This window comes from Centroberyx gerrardi, chromosome 19 (genome assembly GCF_048128805.1).
Source record: "Centroberyx gerrardi isolate f3 chromosome 19, fCenGer3.hap1.cur.20231027, whole genome shotgun sequence".
In the NCBI taxonomy this organism is placed as follows: domain Eukaryota; kingdom Metazoa; phylum Chordata; class Actinopteri; order Beryciformes; family Berycidae; genus Centroberyx; species Centroberyx gerrardi.
The window spans coordinates 17,276,265-17,300,447 of record NC_136015.1 but is presented as its reverse complement, the minus strand read 5'-3'; the positions used below and the strand labels follow the sequence as shown (position 1 = coordinate 17,300,447).

General features: G+C 42.8%; 1 protein-coding gene across 1 annotated transcript; it reads right to left on the bottom strand.

Annotated features, from left to right (window-relative positions):
• Positions 1-753: 753 nt before the first annotated feature.
• celf3a (cugbp, Elav-like family member 3a) lies at positions 754-22,325 on the bottom strand. Its single transcript, XM_078290230.1, has 14 exons — positions 21,859-22,325; positions 20,895-21,047; positions 19,267-19,349; positions 10,871-10,919; positions 9,681-9,806; positions 8,837-8,916; positions 7,961-8,104; positions 7,062-7,206; positions 6,379-6,519; positions 6,059-6,118; positions 4,942-5,046; positions 3,986-4,129; positions 3,496-3,628; positions 754-1,534 (listed from the first exon to the last, which is right to left on the bottom strand). Exons 2-13 carry the CDS (start codon positions 21,037-21,039, stop codon positions 3,501-3,503), a joined length of 1,350 nt encoding a protein of 449 aa, XP_078146356.1. The 5' UTR covers positions 21,040-21,047; positions 21,859-22,325; the 3' UTR covers positions 754-1,534; positions 3,496-3,500.
• Between the last annotated feature and the right edge of the window lie 1,858 nt (positions 22,326-24,183).

Genomic DNA, 24,183 nt, shown 5'->3' with positions numbered 1-24,183 from the left:
ATACTCCGCTTACCAGTGTATTCAAGCAGCCCCGATGAAAAATAACTATAATAATTCTACAATATACCCATAGGGACTTGTATGTGTATCTGTGGTACTCAACAGTGAGTTTATAGTGACCTTGTTGCACTATTGCAGTATTTTTTTTTATCTCCTCTGCTATCACTATGATAATGACATTCCTAAGTCATTAATATATGGTTTATAGTTTTGTTATGATATTTTATGAGGGAAAGATATGTGTGTTGCTCAGATAGGATAGTCATAGTCAGATGATAGTCATGTTATCAGTATAAACCTTCGTCAATTTGGTCCATAGGGTCAAATCCAACCGAGTCATGCTCTGTTGAAGAGAAGCACAGAGATTTTCCACTTTCCACAGTACTCCTCAGGCCCTATAGAGAGCAGCAAACTCCCCTGGATGACTTGTTTCAAGTCAGACAGCCTGACTGACCAGCCTTTGTGTTTTCTGTCTAAAGAGATGGAACTAAAGAAATGTCATTTTAGATTTCCATTTGATAAATCACTCTGAGGAAAGAGGCCATTTTTGGGTGAATCACTGGATATGATTATGTTAAACAGACAGTGCATGCACACACAAACATCTTTTTTCTAAATTGTACTTTATTTTCTTTAAAGACATATGTTTTAAAACAGCGATTGTAGAGAATAAATAAAGAAACATTATAATGTTTTTTTTTTAACTTCCATAAGTACATTTATGTAATTAAAAACTCTACAATAAGTGTGTTCATTGTCTTGAAGACCGCAGGAACCCTCTATTTTCTGAAATTAAAAAAAAAAAAAAAAAATTGTCACATCTCCCCCTCATCAATTGGATTACCAAATAAATTAAACGTAAAAAATCAAGATAGAAAAATTCCCAGCCCTTCCTCCCACTATGTCAATGCTAAAAGTAGTGGCAGCAGAGAATCTTAACTTATGAAGTTTTTAGTCCTTTAACTCCATTTTCAACCAATGTATATACAGTGAGAGGAAATCCATTTCTCTTCCAGTTTAATTACCCCATGTTTTTTAATTTACTTTTAAATAATAAAACTAACTCTACATAACAATATTACCAATGGTAATCATACAGAATAGTATTTTCTTTTCTCAATGTTGTCTCCCCTCCCTCCGCGTAGACTGGCCTTCTCTGTTTACGCCATAGACGACAAATCACACTATACAGTAGAACCCTGTTCAGTAGAATAACATCAGTGATATGCTTTTTCTTAACATGTAGATCTTGTTGCTGACAATAGAGTATGTACATAATATAAATGAATCCAGCTGTGGAATGGTATGAACTCTGGAGCACTTGACACCTCCAATATTGCGGATGCCATTTCTGTTGTTTCTGTATTTGTTGTCGTTGATATTACTGTTGTTGACGTTGTTGTTGTTGCTGTTTTTAAGCACATACACGTGATATTGTTTTTGTGAAGTGTTGCTCCTGTGCTATACGGTTGGTCAAACAACCAAAAGGCTGGGACATCCCAAGTGGTTTCTTGATTGAACTCTTTACGTTTCCCTGGAGGTGAAGAAGAAGAAGAGAAAAATAAAATACAGAATATTTTAAACCAGACAACACAGATAAAACACACATACTGAGTTAAGTTCAGTCTTTGGAAGTGGAGTGGTATCTGCAATACACACTGCTTGCACTGATCCCTCAGGAAAATCTTGATAATCAACTAGTGTCCATGCAACTCAAACAGTGACAACCATACTGCTGCAAGTGTATGCACGTTCTTATGGAATAGTTTCTCATCTCTTTTGGCAGGCAAATTAATTCAGAACATGCACAGTAGGAATTCTGGTAGGTATTTGAGTCTGTACACAACTCACCATTTATTTAAATGCCATTCAAGGAACACAATTCCTTGAATGAGAATTTGTTTAATTTATTCTAATGGCATTCAAGACCATTTCATTCACCAAACTGTAGTAGCTGAGGAAAGTAAGATTTGAGATTCACTGTTTTTGGAGTGAATTATACTCATGGGATGCAGGTGGCTGCATAAGAGACATGATGTACTTTTGTGTACTTTTGTTTTTTTTCACTTTCTTGGTAACCCAGAATTCCTACAGAGGAATGCAGTTCCTCAGCCAGCAGCACGTGTCACATTAACCATACAGTTTTACCCAAAACCTTCTAGAAAAAGGTTAGTGTCTCACTTGGTACACCACACACACATTTACATACACACAAATGTTTTTTCTTTTTTTTTTCCAAATCTACTCAACACAAAACACTCGCACAAGAATAAATGCACACGACTTCTCTCTTTTTCTTGCACCCCCACAGACCGACAGACACGCGCACACACAGTTATACTATCTTGTCAACCATTACAGGGACACGTTCGGTACATTTTCAGTCTCACAAAAACCAAACAAAGTTCAGGCACAAAATCACTTGGAGTTGAGTTACAACCAAACAAAAACCCCGCACTCACCGAAACTACTACACCAACCAACTAAACATAGGGGATATGTAAGAATGATAATCATGACAGACAACAAAAAGGAAACTAAGCAAAAGCAAAAAGTCCAAAAGCAAAAAATTCTACTGTATCCATATTTGATGGACTAGAAAATACCAACAGGCTAATTTTGCTCTTAGCAATGCAACTTTTATAGGACTACAAAAAACAGCATGTCATGATAATCAGTTGCTTACAAATTCTGAGGTAAAGTGACAGTTATTGATCAGTGTTTGCAAGGATTAAAACCAGGACAAAATAATAAGAGGAAACTCACAACGCACCAAACACAGTTCATGGTCGCCACAGTAACTCGCCATGCAGTTGAGCATGGTGAATCAAGGCAACGGCCCAAAATAAAAATTGCTAATGGCAACCATCACAGGCAATATCGCCACAGCAACCAACACAGGCCAATTAACTTACAACGCAGTGAGAGGAAGGGGGAGGTTTTAGTGGTTGCTAGGCAACCGTAGCCATAGCGACGCAGTCTCCACGATATATGTATGGACAGGACAGTCTTGAGAGTGGTGTGATGTTTTTTTCAGGAAAAATGGCATATGACACAGCACAAAAACAATAAATGAAAAGTAAAATAAAAATTAATGACGAACAGTAGTTGCGTTCAACCCTATCACAGAACACTGGTTACATAGTACATTGAATCGTGTAAAATCTACTTTTGAATAATAAACACGCCTGTCACTCAAGCACAGTATTGAGCAAGATAAACGAGCAGCCACATGTAAACAAGACAGGTATCCTCTGATCCTTGAACTGTAATTTGTAATGTATTTCAAACTGGTGCTACTTTTAGAAAGCTGTCACCTCATTCAAGTTAATCTAGGGTTATTGACATGTTCAGTTCCAGCTGAAAGACAGACAATCATTTAAAGACTGAGTTCCTAATTACATCCACTCTGTTTCACTAACTCCCCCCCACATTTCCCTCTGTCTGTCTTGTCTATCAATCCCTCCCCACCCCCCGGCCTGTCTCTCCACTCACCTCCTTCAGTAAGGTCTGTTGGCGTCCTTGGGCCTCTTCAGCTGCACCTTCAGTCTCTTCATGCCGATCTGGAAGCCGTTCATGGCCTGGATGGCAGTCTGGGCGCTGGAGGGGTTGTCAAAGCTCACAAAACCTGAAGAGGAGACAACAGAGGAAAGAATCAAATCAAATTCTTCATGATATGGGGACATTCCCTCTGGAAAAAACAGAAGAAAATAAACACAGTAAAGCCTGGTGAGTTTTTTGAAAATACTTTATTAAAGCATGTGGTCCTGTATAGCTCAGTGGAAACAGCATGACAAATGCCAAAAATGTATGCATTCATGGAACAATAAGGTGCTTTGGATAAAAGCTCATCAAAATGACATATATAAAATTAAAATAGAGCTTTTCCCACATCAGAATGAAAGTATGAAGTCCATAAAAAGCATAAGGCAGCAATAATCGGACATTAATTTTATCATTTTCCATTACCGTCTCTGTGACTCACCGAAGCATTTGCTCTGGTTGGTGGCCCGGTCGACGAAGACCTTTGCGGAGATGACGTTCCCGAAGGGCAGGAACATCTGCAGCATCTCTGAGTCAGTGAACTCCTGCGGCAGGTGGTAGATGAAGATGTTGCAGCCCTCCGGACCTGCAGAGACACGGAGGAGAGACGGATACGACCAGACAAGACGAGACAAGAGGTTAGGGGGCTGACTCAGCCGCACAGTGGGAACTGCAATGTGGAGGAAGCACTTGTAGAATAGTAATGCTGAGGTACTGCACGTAGAATTTGAATTCAGTCGAAATTATAATTACTGACGTACGCTACAACGTGAGATACTACTCAAAACGATCGTCTACAAACATGAATGTAACACACCTCTTCATTCTGTTTAGCCTACATGGATTTGTGAGGATGTGATCAAGAGCGCAAAAAAGCAGGAAAAGGCAGTAAACACTAATTTCCTATTAGAAATGAATGACAGCTGCATGTTCAAAAAACCTAAAATCTTGAAAAATAAATGAGTATATTGTCATCAAAAATCCCAAATAACATCCTTCACTTGGTTGGGAATTTGAGGGCAAGAATATAAAGTATCATTCAAAAAATAAATCAGAAAGTTTAATTCAAGAGTGAGACATCTACAGTTTGAAAAAGGTGAAAAACAACAATTGAAAACAATTAGATACTTTTTGAAGCGTGTGAGGTCATAATAATGGTAACATTTTCACAGAGTGGATCCTCTATATTCTTTGAGATATTGAAACTTCAGGTAATGATTCTTCTCTAAAACTGATCCACAGTGTTTCGGTTCACAGCTCTTGATTGATTGATTGATTGACTTTATTGGTATAGTACATCCCAGAGGATAACACATAAAAGCGTACTTAAACACTTGTTTCCAGTGTGGTCCTTGATGGAGAACAGAAAAGAGGGAAAAAAAATTACAATAAGCGTACCTTCTCTCTGCTGCAGCTGCTGCGGCTGCTGCGGCTGCTGAGCCACTAGTGTGGGCTGGTGGGGGAACGGCTGTCCCACCAGGCCATAGGCAGCTGGGTAGGTGGCTGATGGGGAGGAGGAACAGGTGAGCGGAGAGGAAAGGTGAGGGAGAGCGAGCCGCACACTATTACTTTGCTGAAAGAACATCTGACACAATAGGATTCCCACCTACGCATTTGCTTTAACACACGGAAACTGGGACATGATGTTTACTTTGTGATGTATGACTCATTCTATAGCGCTGGAGGTTATGTACATAGAGTTTTATTCAAACACTAATGTGCATATTATGAATCTGGATGTAAATTCCCTGTGTTATACATGCAGGGTTGGGTAGTAATGGAATGCTTGCAAGGGAATAAACACAGAAAGAAATTTAACGGTATTCTGCTACGTTACCTGAAAGATAATGTATTCCGATTACAGATACTTGTGAAAAATTAAAGGGTTACTTCTTGGAAGCGGGAAACACAGAAGGCCATTTATATGGTGGCACATGTTGTACATCTTTATAAATGTGGCACAGAATAGAATTTGTGTTTGTATGCCAACCTGAAATCAATTCCCTGAACATTGTAATTTTTCACTTTTTCTTATGTGTACCTCAAATATGACAAAGTAATCTGAAATTAACCAGAACACATTACTGAGTTTAGGTAATCCCAGTTGATTAGTGTTTATGAGGTAACTAAAAAAATTTTACCTAACCAACCCTTCACAAATGTACGTTATATCTAGTGTTCAGTGTAGCAAAGTGCTGACATACGCTCACTATAATAACAAAATTACATGTCAAAAATAGATCATACAATACAAACAATCAAATATACAATTTAGAAAGTTTACCATAGTATATTTAATAATAATTTTATATATTTCTGATCGTTCTAAAGTTTCTTCATCTCCCTCTCTATTAGTATTAGTATTAGTATTATTATTATTATTAGTAGTAGTAGTGGTGGCAGTAATACATGTACATAGCAATGTGTAACCATAAATAAATAGCAGTTTATTACAGAATTCGCTGCGTCACGTATTGCATTGAAAGACCCGTCCACCACAGTGTGGTGGCCTCACCTGTGTAGTGTTGCATGCCTGTATAAGCCTGCTGCAGGGGGTCCAGGACTGGACTCTGAGCTGTGGCACGGTAAAACACATCGTCACCAACTGCTATACGCCAAAACAAACACAAATGCTAAATGCTATTTGGGGCACATCAACATGCTCCAATTAACATTTGATTCAACCTACTGCTTTCATTTGTTTCATTTCCTCTTTAATCAGACCTTCGCTACTGCACAACAAAGCAGGCAGCCCATGAAATTGAGGAGGACTATTTCATGACAACAGTACAGACATGGTTTACTTCCTAATCTAGCTCCTGTGCAGTATCGTACCTTGATACGCATGAACCCCGTTGGTGTACAGGGCCTCGGTGGCGGACTGTCCATTGGGTGGAGCCGGCACAGAGGGATAGCTGATTGGTGGAGGCAGAGCAGGAACGGGTGTGGCTGCGATGGAGGGCGGGGTGCTGGTACCTGCACACATTTTTAAGGCATGTTTGTTTATCATAAAGTCACTTTCTTCTTCTTTTTCTCTTCTTAGAAAATAGAGTCCTTTTTTTTATTTTAAAATTGTACAGTTCCTGTTAAGTGCCTTTTTATAGTTCTAGAAGCGATATTTTAAGCATAAAAGAAACACACTACTACAATACACAAACTAGTGTTTGTTAATATCCTTCTCTAAATCTGATGTTTCTTGACTAATATACTGATATGAAATGACATAAATACAGAATATGGAGCAAACATGGTAAGACATAGATAAATAGTGATGCTACCAGTCTGTCTTAATGCCTGTTAGCATGACCAAGTTATTCATTCTTGCCATCTTACTGTCTTTTCTGCCTTATCTGTAAAAGCTAACATGGCGAACATCATGACAGGCTGAAAAAAACAGTACAAAATAGATGTTTGTTTTTGTCCTCTTAGGTCCACCTGTCTGTGTGCATCTACGCTCATATTTCAAGCTGGAAATCTAATCAAGGCGAGTCGCGGCAGACATCTCCGCCTCTCATTACCTGAGGAGGGGGTGATGGATGCGATCGGCGTGGCAATGATGCTGCTGGGGTTGAGGGCGGCGAGCTGCTGCATCTGGACGGCCGCCACCGTGGCAACAGGAGACAGGTAGGCCGACTGGGCCACCAGGGCCTGCTGCTGCACCAGCTAGAGGAGGGAGACGACGTGGTGGAGGGAGGGAGGGAGGGGGGTGGAAGATGGGGAGAGGAGAAGAAGAAAGAGGGACAGAGAGGGTAGAAATAAGGGAGACAGAAAACAGAGAAAGTCACCTCTATTTATCATGTCATGGTAGTTACGTGCATGAGGAATTTGACATGGTGGACCTGTGTATGTGTATATATGTCCGACTGATTGATTGATTGACTGATTGATTGCAATTCCAATTGAATACCAGGAGATGGAATTGGAATTGGAATTGGAATTGCACCCAGCTCTAAGGAAACAGAATTGGAATTGAATTGGAATGACAGGAAAGAGAGTTTGTCTTGACTTGCTAAACATTATAAATCAAACATTATAAATCAAATAAAAGACAGTTAAACAAATCAAATACATTTAATCATAATGTATGTATAACGATTACATGTTATGCATCAAATACCACCTGGAAGGTACCTTTAACATTTTATGATATTCAGTATTGATAATATATAACACTACATGTAATCTCAGATATGTGGTAAGAAAAAAACAAGAAAAAAACATGGAATTTCACAGAATTTCAACTTCCTGAAATTCCAATTCTGTTTTCGGTTGGTTTTTAAAATTCCAATTCCAATTCCAATTCCAATTCCAATTCCTCAGTTGAACTGGAATTGATGATTGACCCCAACCCTGCTTGGTGGCCCTGTGTATATGTGTGTGTGTGTGTGTGTGTGTGTGTGTGGTGTGTGTTGCTCACGGCCTGTGTGTAGGCATTGTAGGCCCCGAGGTGCAGGGTCATGGGACTGATGACTCCCAGCTGAGAGGCCACCTGCTGCATCCGCCGGATCCCTCGCTCCTTCTCCGAATCGGCGAACTTCACCACCAGGCTGGACGAGGCGCCCTGCGGAGGGAATCGGGGGGGAGAAAAAAATCATTACTCCATCCGTCCGTTGATTTTCACGCCGCCACGGGCCGCGGCAGGGCGAGGCAAGATGGAAACGGATGGAAATATTACGACACAGTTCAGTCTAAAGGTGAAGTTAGGAGAGACTATAGCTCAACAATTTGTCAGCAGTTTGCATCGTTTTAGTGCTCAGCTATTTCCAACATGATATATGAGATAGTGACCAGAAAAAAATAAAGCTCAAATAAAAGAAATACGTAAAATATCACAAAAAACGGATTAAATTTTTTTTGTTATCTGTGTTTCTTTTAATATAGTCAATCTACACCACACTGCAGAATGACCTACAGGAGAATAAAGGGAGGAGGAGATGAGGACATTTCACAAACATTTTGTCCTCTCTTGTGGCTGAAATGTAGTGTGTGTGTGTGTGTGTGTGTGTGTGTGCGGTGTGTGTAATGTGTGTGTATGCCTGTGTGGAGGAGGGGGACAGAAAGGAGAAGTGGTGACTATTAGCTGAGTCACCATGTTAAGTGTCTAAATGACTGGGTTTGGAGCAATTGTGTGCAAGTCTCTGTGTGTGTGTGTGTGTGTGTGCGTGCGCATGTATGAGTGTGTTTGACTACGTGTGTGACTGTGTGTATGTGCAACCGTGGGTGTAACAGTGGGTGTAACTGTTTGTGTTTCTGTGTGTGTGTGTGTGTGTGTGTGTGTGTGGAGGGGGCTTACTGGTAAAGTACGGCTCCCATGCAGAGCGTTGATGGCGGCCTGGGCTTCTGCATTGCTCTGGTACTTTACAAATGCACAACCTACATGGAATGACACACCATTAAATGCGGCCTCACGCGAACACACACAAGCACCTGCGCGCTTAACACATACACACACACACAGCGTGTAGGAACTGCTTCCCTTTAAAAATACATTAAGAGCCATCTTACATCCAATGCTCCATCAGTTACTGTGGCATCATTAAGCATGGTCCACAAAACGTTCATTGCTTCATCAATCACAGCCCGTAAAACCACCAAACGCATCATTAGCCATGACCCATAAAACCTATTGCACCATTAGTCATGCCTCATACAACAAACACAGAGAAATCTAGCATCTATGTTTGAACTGTCACTGGACCTACTTACACGCCGAATATCATTAGCATTGTTGTTACTGACAACGGTAATTTACATTCACGTGATGATAATGTAAAGCTGCTGGAGGCTTCATTCTTAGGGGTCGACTAAAATACAAACATTAAGCCAAGTAAATTCCACTTTTACTGAAATGTTCTAAATTCAAATTGCAGTCATTTCAAACAGGCTACAGGACAGTTATGTCAGATTCTGTGTACTGGAAATTGATGAGTGTGAGGTTTAAGTGCAAACCTGGATTTCCCAAGATCATCTTCGTGCCAAGATAATCATCATTCCATTCACTTACAATGGGCCAAATATGAATTTAGTGCCAACAGTTTTCATAGGTTTTGGGTAATCCAATTACCCAGGGTAATTTTCTCTCAGTGGAGAGTGTGTGTGTGGGCGTGTGTATGTTCTTGATGCATGCGTGACATTACCTTTGCTGGTGCCGTCAGGCCCGCGGAGGACCGTGCACTCCTCTATGCTGCCGAACGGCTCGAACATCTTCCTCACATCAGCGTCCGCCTGCTGCTTTCCCAGCATACCCACAAACAGCTTCCTGTCTTCTGAGGGGAAGGAGGTCGCCAAGATGGGGGGGGGTGGGGGGTGGGGGGGAGAGAAAAAGAGGATAATGTATGGATAATGTGAGAGATCAGGTGAGGGAAAGGGTGGGAGCAGTTGTGTTGGGGGACAGGTGATGCCAGCAGAGAGAAGAGAGGGGCAAAAAAGGGGAAAGTGCTATGTCACCATACATACACGAATAAAGCAGAAATGTAGGTATGATAGCAAATTACCTACGAGCTACAAACCAGGATGATTCGACATCAATCCTGCTATGCTTCAGAGAGCCACCAGAGTGCAGTAACATGGCTATTACAATACACAAACAGCATCTGGCGGTGACTCAAATGTTTGTCACCCTCTGTGTTGTCAGAGAAGCAGCTCCGTCTGTCCCCGTTCTTAAGTCCATAACAAAACAGTACAAACTATAAACCGCGCCGCTGTTTCATAGTAACACTCGCAAACGGTGAATATTTGGAGTAGCAGGGGGAGGCTTCGTCCGCAGAGAGAGAAACTGATTTGTGTAGGCGTTGGGGCAGGTGGATTTTCAACCTCAGGATAAGTGAAAGTCATTGTTCAAATTCAGCAGAAGCGGTATAGCACTCAAGCTGAGACGTGACGCATGTAGAGGTTTGTGTTGAGGCCGTACACAGTGTGTGATGGACAGGTGTAAATAGACTGCAGCAACACATCGATCCTAACAAGTCGTTAAATCTAATACTGAGCCCTAGAATAGTATTTTTCTTAAGACAAGTCACACACTCTGCCAGTGAGAAGAGATAATTTCAGTTGTTTCCAATGTAGATGAACATTATCTTGATACTGGTGGAGCGATCTGCTTTAATCTAAGCTATTGTCACTTGAAAATGAGAAATTATTACTATAATTGTTTTATTTTTTCAGTTGTTTTGAGGAAAACGACAATTTTAAGCCTCAATACTAGACTAAATGACTTGTTAAGATGGACATTTTTGGCAGTGTGTGTGTGTAAAGGTGGCATTTGAACACTGTGAAGGCGTTGTTTGAACAGGTGCTGTGGTTCTGGGTGGGGACAGGTGTCTCTTACCCCCTCTGCCCTCGCTGTCTGCCGGCTTCACTTGGATTGGGCGGTTCATCTGGAAAGAGAGAGGCCACACGGCACGGTCACTCTACAGTTTCCATACACAACAAGGAAGTGATCAGTCAGTACAACAAAAGCAGGAAAACAGTATTCACACATGAGAAATTAATGAGATTTATACGTCCAAAAAAAACCTATGAAACCTTAAAAAAAACCCTGAAATTTTACATAAAATGTGTCCACTGATGCTTTATTTACATTAACACATAAATTACAAAAGATAATATTCATATGTATGTAGCCTATGTACACAGTTGGACGTGGGTGTGTATGGCATTAGTGCCGTAACATGACATAATAGTGACATATGTGTTATGCATGTGTGAATGTGGCGTGTGCATTGTAGTCATGTGACAGGGTGTGATGTGGGGCGACCTGCTCTTTCAAGTGCTGTCTTCCAATCAGCCGCTTCCATTCACCCACTAATTGCTCTCCATTCCTTATTTTTTTTTTTTGCCAACTCTACTGCTGTCTGTGGGAGACACTGATATGTGTGATATTGCATTCACAGTTTGTGCAGCCTATTTCTCTCTCTATTCTCCCCCTCCTCTCTCTCTCTCTGTCTCTCTCAGAATCACTCTGTTCTAATCCTGCCCTCTATCGTTCCTTCTCCCCCTATCACACAAAACCAGGAAAAGCACACACCCACGCGGGATTGGGGAAGTGATAAGATTAAGAACACTCGCCGGCTAATCTGGATTACAGGAGCACGCAGCATTAGACTAGTGAGAGATTCTGAGCCTGACAGAGAGAGAGAGAGGGAGAGGCAGAGGAGAGGTGGAGGCTTGGAGAGGAACGAATAAAATCTGAGAAAAAAACAAGAAATAGTGACGAAGGAAGAGAAGGAGAGAACATCTGACAGAGAGAGGGAATTAGGCGACCTTTTCATAATTCATCAAAAGCCAAGCTGTTGAAATGACTTTTTTTTTTTTTTTACTTCTCCACAATTGTCCCCCATTATTTGACAAAATCCCTATATAAAAATTTGCACACATCAGTGCCTCCTCTTTCAAATGTATAGCGCACAGCAGTGAAAAGAAACAGTGGGTACTGAAATAAAGAAAAGGAAGAACAGGAGAAGGGAAAAAGGAGATGGGTGGGATTGAGGGGGATTAAGGGGAGGGAGGGAGTGTATGGAGGGAAGGAGAGAGGCAGGGGGGGATGTGTGTGTGTGGGGGGGGGGGGTGGAGGTGTTGGTGGAGGGGGGGTGGAGAACAACAGAGTGACACTCTGTTAACTGTGGCTTAATGAAGGTCTTAATTATGGAGCCGGTGACATTTCAGCCAGTCACTGATCCTCCGCCACTGATTGATCCGCTGTGATCGGTCACCAGGAGACAGTATTGATTGGTGCCGCGGCCACGCTCTGTTGCCAGGACCGGCATGCACAAACACCGCCGTCTCCGCACCACCGCCACCCGTACCACCGGCTGGGGCACCAGCAGCGGCCGGTGCAAAGGGCCCCTGTGTCCCCTCATGGAGAGTGTCCAATTGATTACGCCAATTAATAGGATGACAGAGTGGATGGAGGAGCAGCATCTCAAAACCATCTTCCAATCAGCCAGCCAAACGCAGGCATCTGCCCCTGCAGTCAGTGAATAGTAATTTATGCTTAAATGATGGTGGGGATTTTGTACTCACACAAATATTCTGCAAAGTTCCTCAATCATGAAATTATATGCTAAATTATTTGATTGCAGTCATTATCTTCACTGGGGCCACATGCTAAAATATACACACTCAAGGAACTGTAAGGTGTAAACATTCACCAAATGGCACATGTCATGTTATTATGAAAGCTCCTACTCCAGTATAAAGAAACAAGACAGTTTATCAGGTAATACCATGTTTAATGTATTGCATTCCCTAGGAATTGAAATCGATTATTGCAACAACCTGAAGCCGGTCGTTCAGTGTGACATGTTTGAATGATGACTGTAAAAATCCCGGGGCCCATATTTCCCGTAAAGCACTGTTGAATGACAAACAGCGAGGCCGCGGCGGTTGTGATAAGGAGAAGCAGAGCAGATGGCTCAGGAGATTGGAATTAGAATATACAAGAGGGGGAACAGTGAGAAGGGGAGGCCATCAAGGCTGTGCCACTTCAGATCGGCACGGCAACCAGCCCCGTTCCTCTGACGAAGTCTGCGCTCACATTGCCATCGTCATGACAACCCTGTGATGAGAACCCACAGCAGGTAAACAAGGTTGCCCTGAACAACGTGCGGAGGAGAGGGGTGAAAAACAAATGAGGAGGATAAAGGGTACTTCTAGGTCGAAAGATAGCGGGATTAGATGTGCATGTGAAAGGGGGGGGGGGGGGGGGACAAAGGGAAAGACGCTGAAAACGCAAAAAAAAAACAAAAGGATGAGGGTTTGTGCCTGTTGAATGTTGGCGCTGCCTCGAGAGCAGATGTAGGAGCCGAGAGAAAAATATCTCCCTCTAAGCCTAAACCACTAACACACACTTTACAGTAATTTGCTCTCTCCCCTCCTCCTCCTGCTCCGCCCCTCCCCTTTCCTCTCTCTATCTCTCTTAGGCTTGTTTACAAAAACACAGTCACATACTGTGCACAGACAACACACAGGCAAAACCTGCCCTATCAACAGACCATTTTGCCAGTGTGTTTTTGCCATTTTTTTTTTTCACTCCAACTGCAAATACACACAGTGATATTATATACAATCATCCTCCGCCTAAATAAACACAAATTGTTCTCACGTAGACACACACACATACATTGTCTGTTCCTGGCAGGCTTTCATGTATACACACTCTCTTGGTCACAGCGACATGAGCACACATCCACACATAGTTAATCTTCCGCTCTGTGATGCCACGGGGGATTTCGCTAGGATTATGAGATATTAAATCCATAGATTATCCAATCAAATCACAGTTCGACCCCTTCCCCATAATGCCTGACCCCATCCCATCAAAATCCATACACACAGACGGGTCGCACTCGCTCCCATGTAAACGCATATAAAACCCACTTTTGATTTACTAAGGCGGGCTAAATGTGTTTTAGATAGAGGTTCACAGTCGGAGTGTGTATAGCCTTGATAATCACATTTTTCTCCCCTCTCTATTATGAACCACAGAGCAGCTGATAATCTCTATACCCTCCACTCAACCCTGCCATGTTGTTAAGTCTATACCAGGCCGCTGTGTGACGGAGACACATTTCTGTCGCCTGTTTTGTCTCCAATTTCACTCCATTTTGCTTGTCTGCCCTGAAAAGCAGCCACTCTGAATGGTAAATATATCAGCAGAGACCATCTCTCCTGCTCTTTGAAGAACATTTACAGGAGGGAGGTAGGAGAGGGTGGGAGGGGGTGGGGGAGTGGGGTGGAGTGGGGTGGGGTGGGGCGGGGGGCACAAAGACAATTTTCCCTCTTCGCCTCCCCTCCGCTCCATCACACAGCGCTGGTCATTGCATCGTGCCGGTTGCCTAGCAACCTGGCATCCCTCGTCCCCGCCGTCTCCAGGCAACGAGACCTGCGACCATAATCAACCTGCCATCCCATCCCCCCCCCCCTCCCCCTCCGCTCCTCTCCTGTCTCCGCTCTGCTCCCTCGCTTCTCCATCCTCATCACAAACGCTCTTACGCTGGGACACACTTGTGAATTCACCCGGGGGAAAGAATCACAGGTGGAAATTGTTATATTCACAGGCATAAACAAAAAAAGCAGAAAGAGATTAATAGACACAGATGAGCGCGAGCTCGCACAAAGAGTTGGAACAAAGCAACAGAGGCAGGGACAAAAGCAGAGATGCACAAGTACGCTCTGTTAATGCTTCTACACACGGATGCACACACAGATGTGCACACACACAGGCAGACACACAGAGCGAGCCGTGTGGAGAAACCGCACCTTCTCATGTATTCAGCCAGTCACTAAATCAATCAAACACAAAGAGACTGACAGCGCTACGCCTGTACAGTTCAATAATCTGTAATCAATGACCCAGTCTTCAGTGTCAATGCTGCTTCCTAGTCAATCCCCCCTCTGCTTCCAGTGCTTGCTGCCTCCTAGTCATGCACTGCCACAGCATCCGATACTCTCTCTAGTGAGAGGTTGTAAACACTAAGCCAAGAGTTTGAAGCTGATGCTCAGCCTTATTGTTAGAAGACAAAAAAAATGAATCTTTCAAAGTGAAGAGAAACTGAATATCAAATGGTAAATTTATAACAACACTCAAGCATTGACTCTCAATTGTTTCCTCTCTTCCAGCTGTTAAATATTCATGTCAAGTGTTGTTTGACTAGACTCAGTGGAGCAGAGGGGGAAAAGAACTGAATCATGGACAGATTTGTATGTGTGTGTGTGTGTGTGTGTGTGTGTGTGTACAGATAGGGTCCATGTCCTAGTTTTGTTTTTTCTTTTATTTGGGCTATGGTTTACTCGCTTTAACTCCACCACACTGCAATCTATGTATAGACACATGCATGCTCATTAGATTTCACACTAGTCCTGTGCCACAGAGTTCAAAGAGCCTAATGAGTGTTAAGGCAACAGCCCCCTTTCCACTGTGTGTGTGTGTGTGTGTGTGTGTGTGTGTGTGTCTGTGTGTGTGTGTATGAATGTGCGTCCTCCAACACACACACTCGTGCCCCCACCCCCCCCCTGACGAAACACACAATCTTTCTCTGTAACAGATGTCTGTATTTAAGCTGATAAACGCACTGCCTCAGTGCCACCCCCCCCCCCCCCACCCCCACTGTTCATTATGTCAAACTTTCATTCATTTCTTCCTCCCCTCCCCCCACACCCTCGTTTTCTCACACCCCCTCCACCCCCTCCACCCCTCTCCCCCCTTTCATTCATCCAATTCCTCTCTAATTCACACCCATTTACCACCCCTATAAATCCAATCTGCATTCATCATCACAGTCGCCTCCAGAGTGACGTACGGAGGCCGGGCCCTTTCCCTCCGCGCTGCCCGTCCTGTAACGTCCCCGCCGCACATTCATATGCATACATATGTAAATGAATAAACGCACCAATGCACACTTAACACCGGATAGATCCATCAAGTGAACGGGCTCCCTCAGAGATGCACTAATCACCGCCGTCGTCCCCCCCAACTCACTGACATGAACATATAGGCTACATATGGAGGCCCTGCTTATCTGCTTATTGTCGCCACTCAGATACATGAAATCACACGTTGGCGGGTTACACGCTCCCGTTCACATCCTAACACCGTATTTTTAGATCGGCAGCGAACCGAATCTGAGCATCTATTTTGTGGTTTTGCAGGCTTGTCATGATGTTAACCATGTGAGCTTTTACATGTTTGTCTCTCTTCAGTGTAAAAAGACTAAAATACAAAAGATTAACTGCATTTTTTAAGGCCGAAAGACAGTGCTACGGCTAATAAGTTAATTGTGTCCTAGAAGAACTCAGATGGGCCATGTGTATCTATAGCAGCACGTTTGCTAAGACTTTAAGAGAACAAAATGTGGTATTCCAGTACTATAATATCATTAACATCATTAACCAAGGAACCACGCCAGATACAAGCTCCTATATCCTGTGTAAAAAGCATCTGGGCCTGTGCTATTATTAGCCTATGCATTTATTTCAGACTATTGATAAAACCCTTCTGTCTGCTCTGTCTGCGTCCTTATGGCTGAGTAAATGTCAGGCTTAGTCAGATGTTCCACTCAAAGAGGGCTCTTTCCTCTCATATGGACAGCTTATACAGAGGGCCTGGCAGCACAGATTTTACTCTCACACACTGTCGATAGCGTACGCAGAAACCTGAGAGAACGGACTTGCTGTCCAAACAAAGATCTCATAAACCAAATCAACTTCAGCCCAGATCTTTGGATGCGTAGAAACACACACACACACACACGTGGGCACACAAACACATAAGCAAACACATATTCTCATACATACACATGCGTGCACACACACACACACAAGCACACACCCTTCATTAAACCATGTTAGTGTGAACACCTGCCCTCCCCTCCCCCACTGCACATGCACACACACACACACACAAGCAGACAAACACACACAGCTACGTTCTCACTTAAACACAATCTCACTACTACACAGTTACAACGTTTCAAATGTCAACCCAAGAAGGAAAAGATAAAACATTACTATGGTTTTGCTCTAAATGTGGAAATGTGATTCAAATGAGTGTTTTCTACTGATGTTTCCTAATGAGGGCCAACATATGGCATCTCTACAAAAGCAGATATGAGCTCTAAATCATTTATTTAGAGTTCAAAAGGTAGAAGTTCAGTATCGGAGGTGGTTTGTAAAAAAAAGAAATGGCGTGTTTCAATCTGGTATAGTGTGGAAGTTTCTGCCTCTATCGGCCCCATAACAGCTGACCAGCCAGACACATTGGCCTGGCAACAGGACTCAGTCCGCCTGAGATAGTACAGAGATAGACCGATAAGAACAGAGGGGACAAGAGTACAAGATGTCCAAACAGGACAGAATGAGAGTACAGCTCGTGAGCGAACCTCAAGGTTTTTTTTTTTTTGGTTTTTTTTATTCTTGGCTTCTTCTCTTCCCGTCTCCATGCCCTCACGTTCTCTCAGAGCGAATCTGATGAATTTCTCCTGCTTGTTTTTTTTCCCCCTCTTCCAAACTCCACCATTCTCTCGCTTTCTTCCCTCCCCTTTCGGCTGAATGTGTTTTTGACGCCATTTCTCCCCCTCGCACTTAAGAGACGGACTCACTCTCTCACCTGAAATTAAACACAAGACCAGGTGCCACTCCGATGCGACCATCTGTTCACCCCTCCCTCGCTTCCTTTCTTATCTATTTTTCTTTCTCTCTTTCTTTCTTTCTTTCTTTGTTTCTTATCTATTTTTCTTTCTTTCTTTCTTCACCTCTTCCTCACTTCTTTCCACTCCTTCTACAAATGCATTTCACCCTTCCATCTATTGTTAGCGGAAAGACAAAAAAAAAATACAAAAAGCAGTTTCCTCTGCAGACAGAAGAAACGCTAAAAAAAACCAAAACAGCAGTGCTGAGTGTTAATGACATCCTTCAGCTTTCTCTACATTCAGGTGTGCTCTCATTTGTGCTCTCCCCTCTCAGTCCTATAATTGCTTTCATGTTATTTCTTTTGTATCGCCCGGGCCCTGAGATGGCAAAGTTAATTATTCTTTGGCAGTGCAGGTGCAATTAGATGACAATTACACCGCAGCTGGTAGCAGGGGTGGGAAGCCGTTCTTGTCCGCGTGGGTGTGTGTGTGTGTGAGGGTGTGTGTGTGTGTGTGTGTGTGAGGGGGTGAGCTAATAAGATGGTTTTCATGTTTTTTGGCAAGGGGGGTAGGGATGGATCGAGGGAACACAGGAGGGTTTAGCTTGTTCCTGGATGCTCGTACAAGGCTTAGAGGTAAGAGGGTCTGGGAAGGAGAGCCACTGGGGAAATGGGCAGGGGAGAGAGGGCTTTAGCCGTGGGGCACCGGCCTGCTGATCCCCTCCGCGGGGTCAGCCAGGTCACACTACTGTCATGCTAATAATGGGATTTCTACTGCTGCTGCCCCTCCACCAACTGTCTCTGTCTCAACAACACCCTGCCTGCTACAGTCAAACACCAGTCACTTGCTCCTTCACTCTCTCAGATACTATGGTCATGAGCTGGCAGGGGAAAAAACGCCCCCCAAAAAAAAGAAGTAAACGATGTAGATTTCAACAAAAATAACCCAAAGGAAACCCTTGTTAGCAAAAGAGGAAGCGGACTGAACACCACCGAGTCTGGGAGCACGCTCGTCTCAATAATTCCTTGCCTTGTCGCCTTGTCTCTCATATAGTGTGTTATTATAGAGACGCGGCTGTCATGTCATATTTAGCTCAGTAAATGTCATTTGGCAGCACACCTGCTGCCTGGCTATGCTAATAAAGCTGGGTTTAACTTTGATTAGAATTCAGAGAGAGAGAGAGAGAGAGACGGGGAGAGAGGGAGAGAGAAAGGGAGAGCGAATGGAAGAGAAACATCAGAGAGAATAAGAGCTGGCAAAGTCACTCCAGCAGCATGCCTCATAGCTGTCTCTTTCGACCCGTGACATGTAGCGGGATGACTCAGACCTTAACTGGATGGATACGTCTGGATGCATCACATATGAAACATAGGAGGAGAGCAGCCCCTGACCTTTATTGGAGCATATCAGCTAAAGGGGAAGTCAGGCCCACATGTCAAAGTGAGTTGATTTTCCTGTGTCACAGTGCATGTGTGTGTATTTGTGTGTGTGTGTGTGTGTGGTGCATTCAGGTAGCATGCCAGGTATTCGGCTCCCTTTATGCATATGAGCAGTTGAGGATCTCTGGCGACTCGGAAAGACGACGGTGACCACTCACCCCTGGTAGCGTCTTCTGCTCATGCAGTGCATTCTGGGCTTTGAGGGCAGACTCACGCGCACAATATGTCAGGAAGGCGCATCCTGGAGACAGAGAGGGGCGGCAGAGATCAGCGTGCTATGAGTATATGTATGTATTTTAAATGTCAGATGCATACGCTATTTATAAATGTGTAATGTCGGTATTGGCGGTGCCTGGTTACTGTAACTTAATCAATAGGCTCTCTAGCCTGAAGGCCAGCAGGCCGAAACATGCTGCTGGAGTTTATTGTTCCATTATGAATTAGATATAGGAGCTTTGACTTTGTTTAAGAGCAGCTGCCTTGGTCAACGTTGCTTTTAATTTAAAAAAAAAAAAAGCCTCTTGCCTCTTACTGGGCCAATATTACTAATAAGAATTTATGCTTGCTTACCCTGCTTGATGAAATAAAGGAAAACAAAATGAAAATGACAAAAAAATAATACTAATAATAAAATCAACAAATGGCATATAGTTAAATAGTTGTCCATATAGTGTTGGAGATCTATGGGATTATTGGATCCTGAATCCTAATACCTGGAGACTATTCATAGATAAGCGGTCTGAATGACTGTTTAATATCACGCTGTTCGAGCAAAATGTATGCAGTCCCACATAATAGAAAAAGGCCTTCATTAACCTTTAGGGCTCCCACAAATCATGAATATGTAAATGTATGCAGAATAGGTGTTATAGGTGTTAAAAGGACTGATACCACCTGGCCTATATGCCTCACAAATGATTGATAGTTTACATGGGTTTATAAATCCTTTGTTTTCTACCATCAGATTTGTATTAGAAATGACATTCTCTAGCCTGACAGACTATTATTTAGCTTAGATCACTGTAGCAACCATATTGGGAGGCTTTACTCCATCTGGAATACAGGATATATGTGACATTTTATTCCATAATAAGAAAGGCCTGTTTACCATTTGAAATACAGCAGCAGTAGTAGTAATAGTAGGTGAAATGATTGATATCACAACGCGAAAACAAATTGTGCAGCTTTTTAAAGGATAGTAGGCAACTTAACTCTTGACTGACAAAATACTTACATCTGTACAGAGCAAATCCTTTATATTCAGGGGTATTGAACAGCCACCTTCCTTTATATTTCATAGATATTGAACAATTGCCTTCAGGTATAATGATCATTTTCCAAAATGGATAGTGCAAGGTAGCATTTTGATACAGACCTCTTCGTACTGAGGCTATACAAACAAAATCCACGATTAAGTTATTTGGATAGGTATGGATACAACCTTTCCACCACCTGTGCATAACAGATCTCTCCTTTTCTAGATCAGTGGGGCTTAAAATGGGGTCCGGGGCCCCACAAGGGGTTCTTAAAGGGGCTCCAGAGGGTCCCCAGCAAAACGAGGAATATAGTTTCATTTTACTGGAAATTATATCCCAATTAGAGAATGTATAAGAGCAGCTATTCTAATTTTAGGTCTCTTTTTCACCACTATCTCCCCATATGCAGTGCAGACAGGTTGTACAATGCAATATATACTAAATCAACAACAGAACTCTTCCCATATGGGGGTTCCAGGGACGAAATCTTATCAAATGGGGGTACAAGAAAACGTTTGAGCCTCCCTTACCTTTGTGCATCCCTGTGTATTTGTCCTTAATCACCGTCAACTCGTAGATCTTCCCGAACTGTTCAAAGATGGGCTTCAGGTCCTTCTCCTCCAAGTTTCGGGGTATCTGCCCGATGAACAGCTTGATTGCGTCGGCCTCCTTCATTGGGAAGTCTGGGGGAGGAAGGACAGAGGAGGCGGTCAGGTGGAGCGGACAGGAGGCAGCGGATGAGATTCAGATGGGATGGTCCAATGACAATGGGTGGCGTTGGTACAGACTGAAATAATTTAGTTTCTAGACCCTTACGAAGAAAAGCTATATCTATATAGCTATAGATAGATTTTAGGAGGATACTCTACAGATATCACAGCAAAACTATCATACATATAAATAACATCCTGTAGGAATATTATAATAATGCAATAGGAGATTTAAAAAAAAAAAATGCTTTTTAAGTATGATAAGGCCATTATAAACTCACTGTTGATTACCATAGACACACTAGGCTATAAGTCCCTAAAGGAACACTGATTTTCTATTAGGGGGCTTAGTATGCAATTAAATACCGATTTTTTTGCGCCCTATATTTTATAATACGATTGTAAAACACACTACGGGATTAAATAGTAGTAGGTAATATAAAATTGTGATCTCAGAAGTTTAATATTCTTAGCGTGCCACGGATGTTATCAATCAATAATCATAATTCATCGCTGTAGAGCTAAGACATGGCTAACAAAATCTGGATTAAAAACAAAATACAATTCAGATCATTGCAATAAATAATAGTAAACATAATCCTTTGTTGTAGCCTACTATGCTTCGTGGGTTGAGGCTGCCCATACTGAAGCCCATCCAGTAACGTGACAGTGTCAACACAGACCCCTACGGTCTCTTTGTCAAGACAGGATGACAACAACAATGACCTGAACATGATTTCACATATTTACCAAAATAAAAAAAGACAAAAAGTCAAATTCATACCTGTGGTTCTGCTCCTGGCAACGAATCGGTGTAATCAGTGGATGCCTTTCTTCTTCCCCCGCTATTATTTAGTTATTAACATTAAATTATTCAATTCATTTGTCTGTGAGAGCCTCTTTGAATCCTATAACAAGTTAGGCCTACCCCCCCTATGGCAACACAAGTAACAAATCCAGCGACGGTCCTTTATCCGGCATGAGCGTGTTTTTCTGGATCTGCTTGTTGGTTTTTTTCTGCTCTTTGTTGACAGACCCCCCTATAAATGTCTTTTTTTTTTTTTAAATCCTCTACACAAATAAATAAATCTCACAACAGCTCTGTTAAATAAAAGGGGTGTGATGTGTTGAAATTGAGGCTCCCTTCAGTAGACTGGAGGGAATTGGCAGTCTGGCTGGTTGTCCTCTCTCTCTCTCTCTGTGTCTCTACTCCTTTGACGTCGTAAGCCGGTGTCTCCCTCCCTGTCCATCTCAGCTCCATCCCTCCCTTGGGTTGTACAAGCCGTGATGTCTGCCGCCAGGGAGCGTCTCCAAACTACCAGCAACGTGACAGACAGTGCTGACAGGAGGGAGGGGGGGGGGGGGGGGGGGGGGGGGGGGGGGGGGATTTAAAGCCATTACATAAAACACACTGAGGAGGGCTGAAAACATCCAAGAGTGACGCTGAGAAATTATATTTTGGTGCAGGTTGAATAGGTAAAAGAGTTTTGTTGTATAAATACGACGTAACACAGTCAGGATTTAGCCTTATCCCTGTCTCCTGCACTGTCACAGTACCTTGCTTTCCCCTCTATGTATTTGTTTGTTTGATTGTTTATTCACTCATGTAAATTGGTTGTCTGTTTTTTATCCAACAATGTATGTATGGTGTAAAATGGATTGGTTGAATGATGTGTGTATGATGTGTTTTTATCAAATGGACTACTTGAATGACGTGTGTATGATGCGTTTTTAATCATGTGCTGCTGTTTATTGCTGTTTTTATGTACTGTTTCTATGTCTTTAGTGCTGCTGCCATAACATCCAAGACAAATTCCCCCGCTGGGACAATAAAGTTGATCTCATTTTATCTAAATGTGCACAGTTATCTGTTTTCTCAAGTGGTCCCATTACCAGCTAATTTGGTTTCTACACCACATCCCTTCTTAATTCTGTAACCTCTGCAAGCTCTGTGAATGGAGCATGGCACTACTGCCAGGGTAAGAGGTTTGATTCCCACTAGAGCCACCCATGCCAAAAAAATAAAATAAAACGCATGCATTCATAATGCTGAAAGCCACTTTAGATGAAGCAAATGGTATGTGTTGTGTTATGTTAGACATTAGGCAATGAAAACATAAAGGAGCCCACTTCCACAGAATCCAAAACAGAATATAATGGTGCTGGAGCAGGGCAGGAGACATTTTCTTTCAGGGAATAGTCATGTTTTTCGTTTTTCATGCTGCCAGTTCAAAGGCAGACGCTCCCTGACATCAAGGGATGCAAATCCGTCTTTTGTTCTCCGGCGGAGCTGGCCGCGGTGCTGAAACGGTTCTGCACAATTCGTGACTCACGCTTCCAGGGGGGCGAGATTCTTTTCAGGGTGGAAAATGTACATTTTTTCGGTCTGTTCGTAAATGCAGACGCCATAATTTTCCAGGACACACACGCCCTCACTGAAATCTCGGCAGCGAGCGAGCATGTAAACAATGAGCCCACATGACAGCGAGCAGCACACACCCGACATGCGCACACCGCGACACTTCAAAGAGTCACGATCTGTTGGGCTCATGCGATCACTGTAATATCACCATCTATTTATTTATTCTAAAAACAACCCAGCCTATAGGCACGAGCCTGTCTGTGGCTTTATATGCAGTTCATGTTTAGCCTTCGCTCCTTCATTCCCAACACTGGGGCAGAATAACTTGTTATCTTGATGGAGAGGCTGCCATCTGCCATCAGTCCCTAAATCCTATCCGCCTTCGACCCTTCAAACCCAATCTACACGCGCGGCTCAAGGACTTAGAGTTCATCTGGCTTTGATCATCTTACAAGTATAAATGGACATATCTGTGCCACGACAACGTGATCTGCCATTTCCATAACTAGTAACATTTTCACTTCTGAACATAACCAACAACGACATCTGGTGACGAGCCACCACATATTATGCCAGTGGTGGTTTTGTTTATGTTTTAAGTGCATCACTTTGTCAGACACAACTGGGGATTTGACTGTCCTTTCATTTTCTGCTGTAAAATAAAAATGGCGATTTGAGTTTCCCGTAATTATCAGGTAATTATCCTACGTATTAGGCTATAAGGCAATTATCCTACAAATATCCTAA

Excerpts from the sequence above, each read along its gene's own strand:
- celf3a (XM_078290230.1), bottom strand. The coding sequence starts at position 21,039 with ATGAAGGAGGCCGACGCAATCAAGCTGTTCATCGGGCAGATACCCCGA. Across the intron at positions 7,207-7,960 it reads ACAATGCCTACACACAGGCC|CTGGTGCAGCAGCAGGCCCT; the intron begins GTGAGCAACACA and ends TCCCTCCTCTAG. Across the intron at positions 3,629-3,985 it reads CAACCAGAGCAAATGCTTCG|GTTTTGTGAGCTTTGACAAC; the intron begins GTGAGTCACAGA and ends TCTCCTCTTCAG.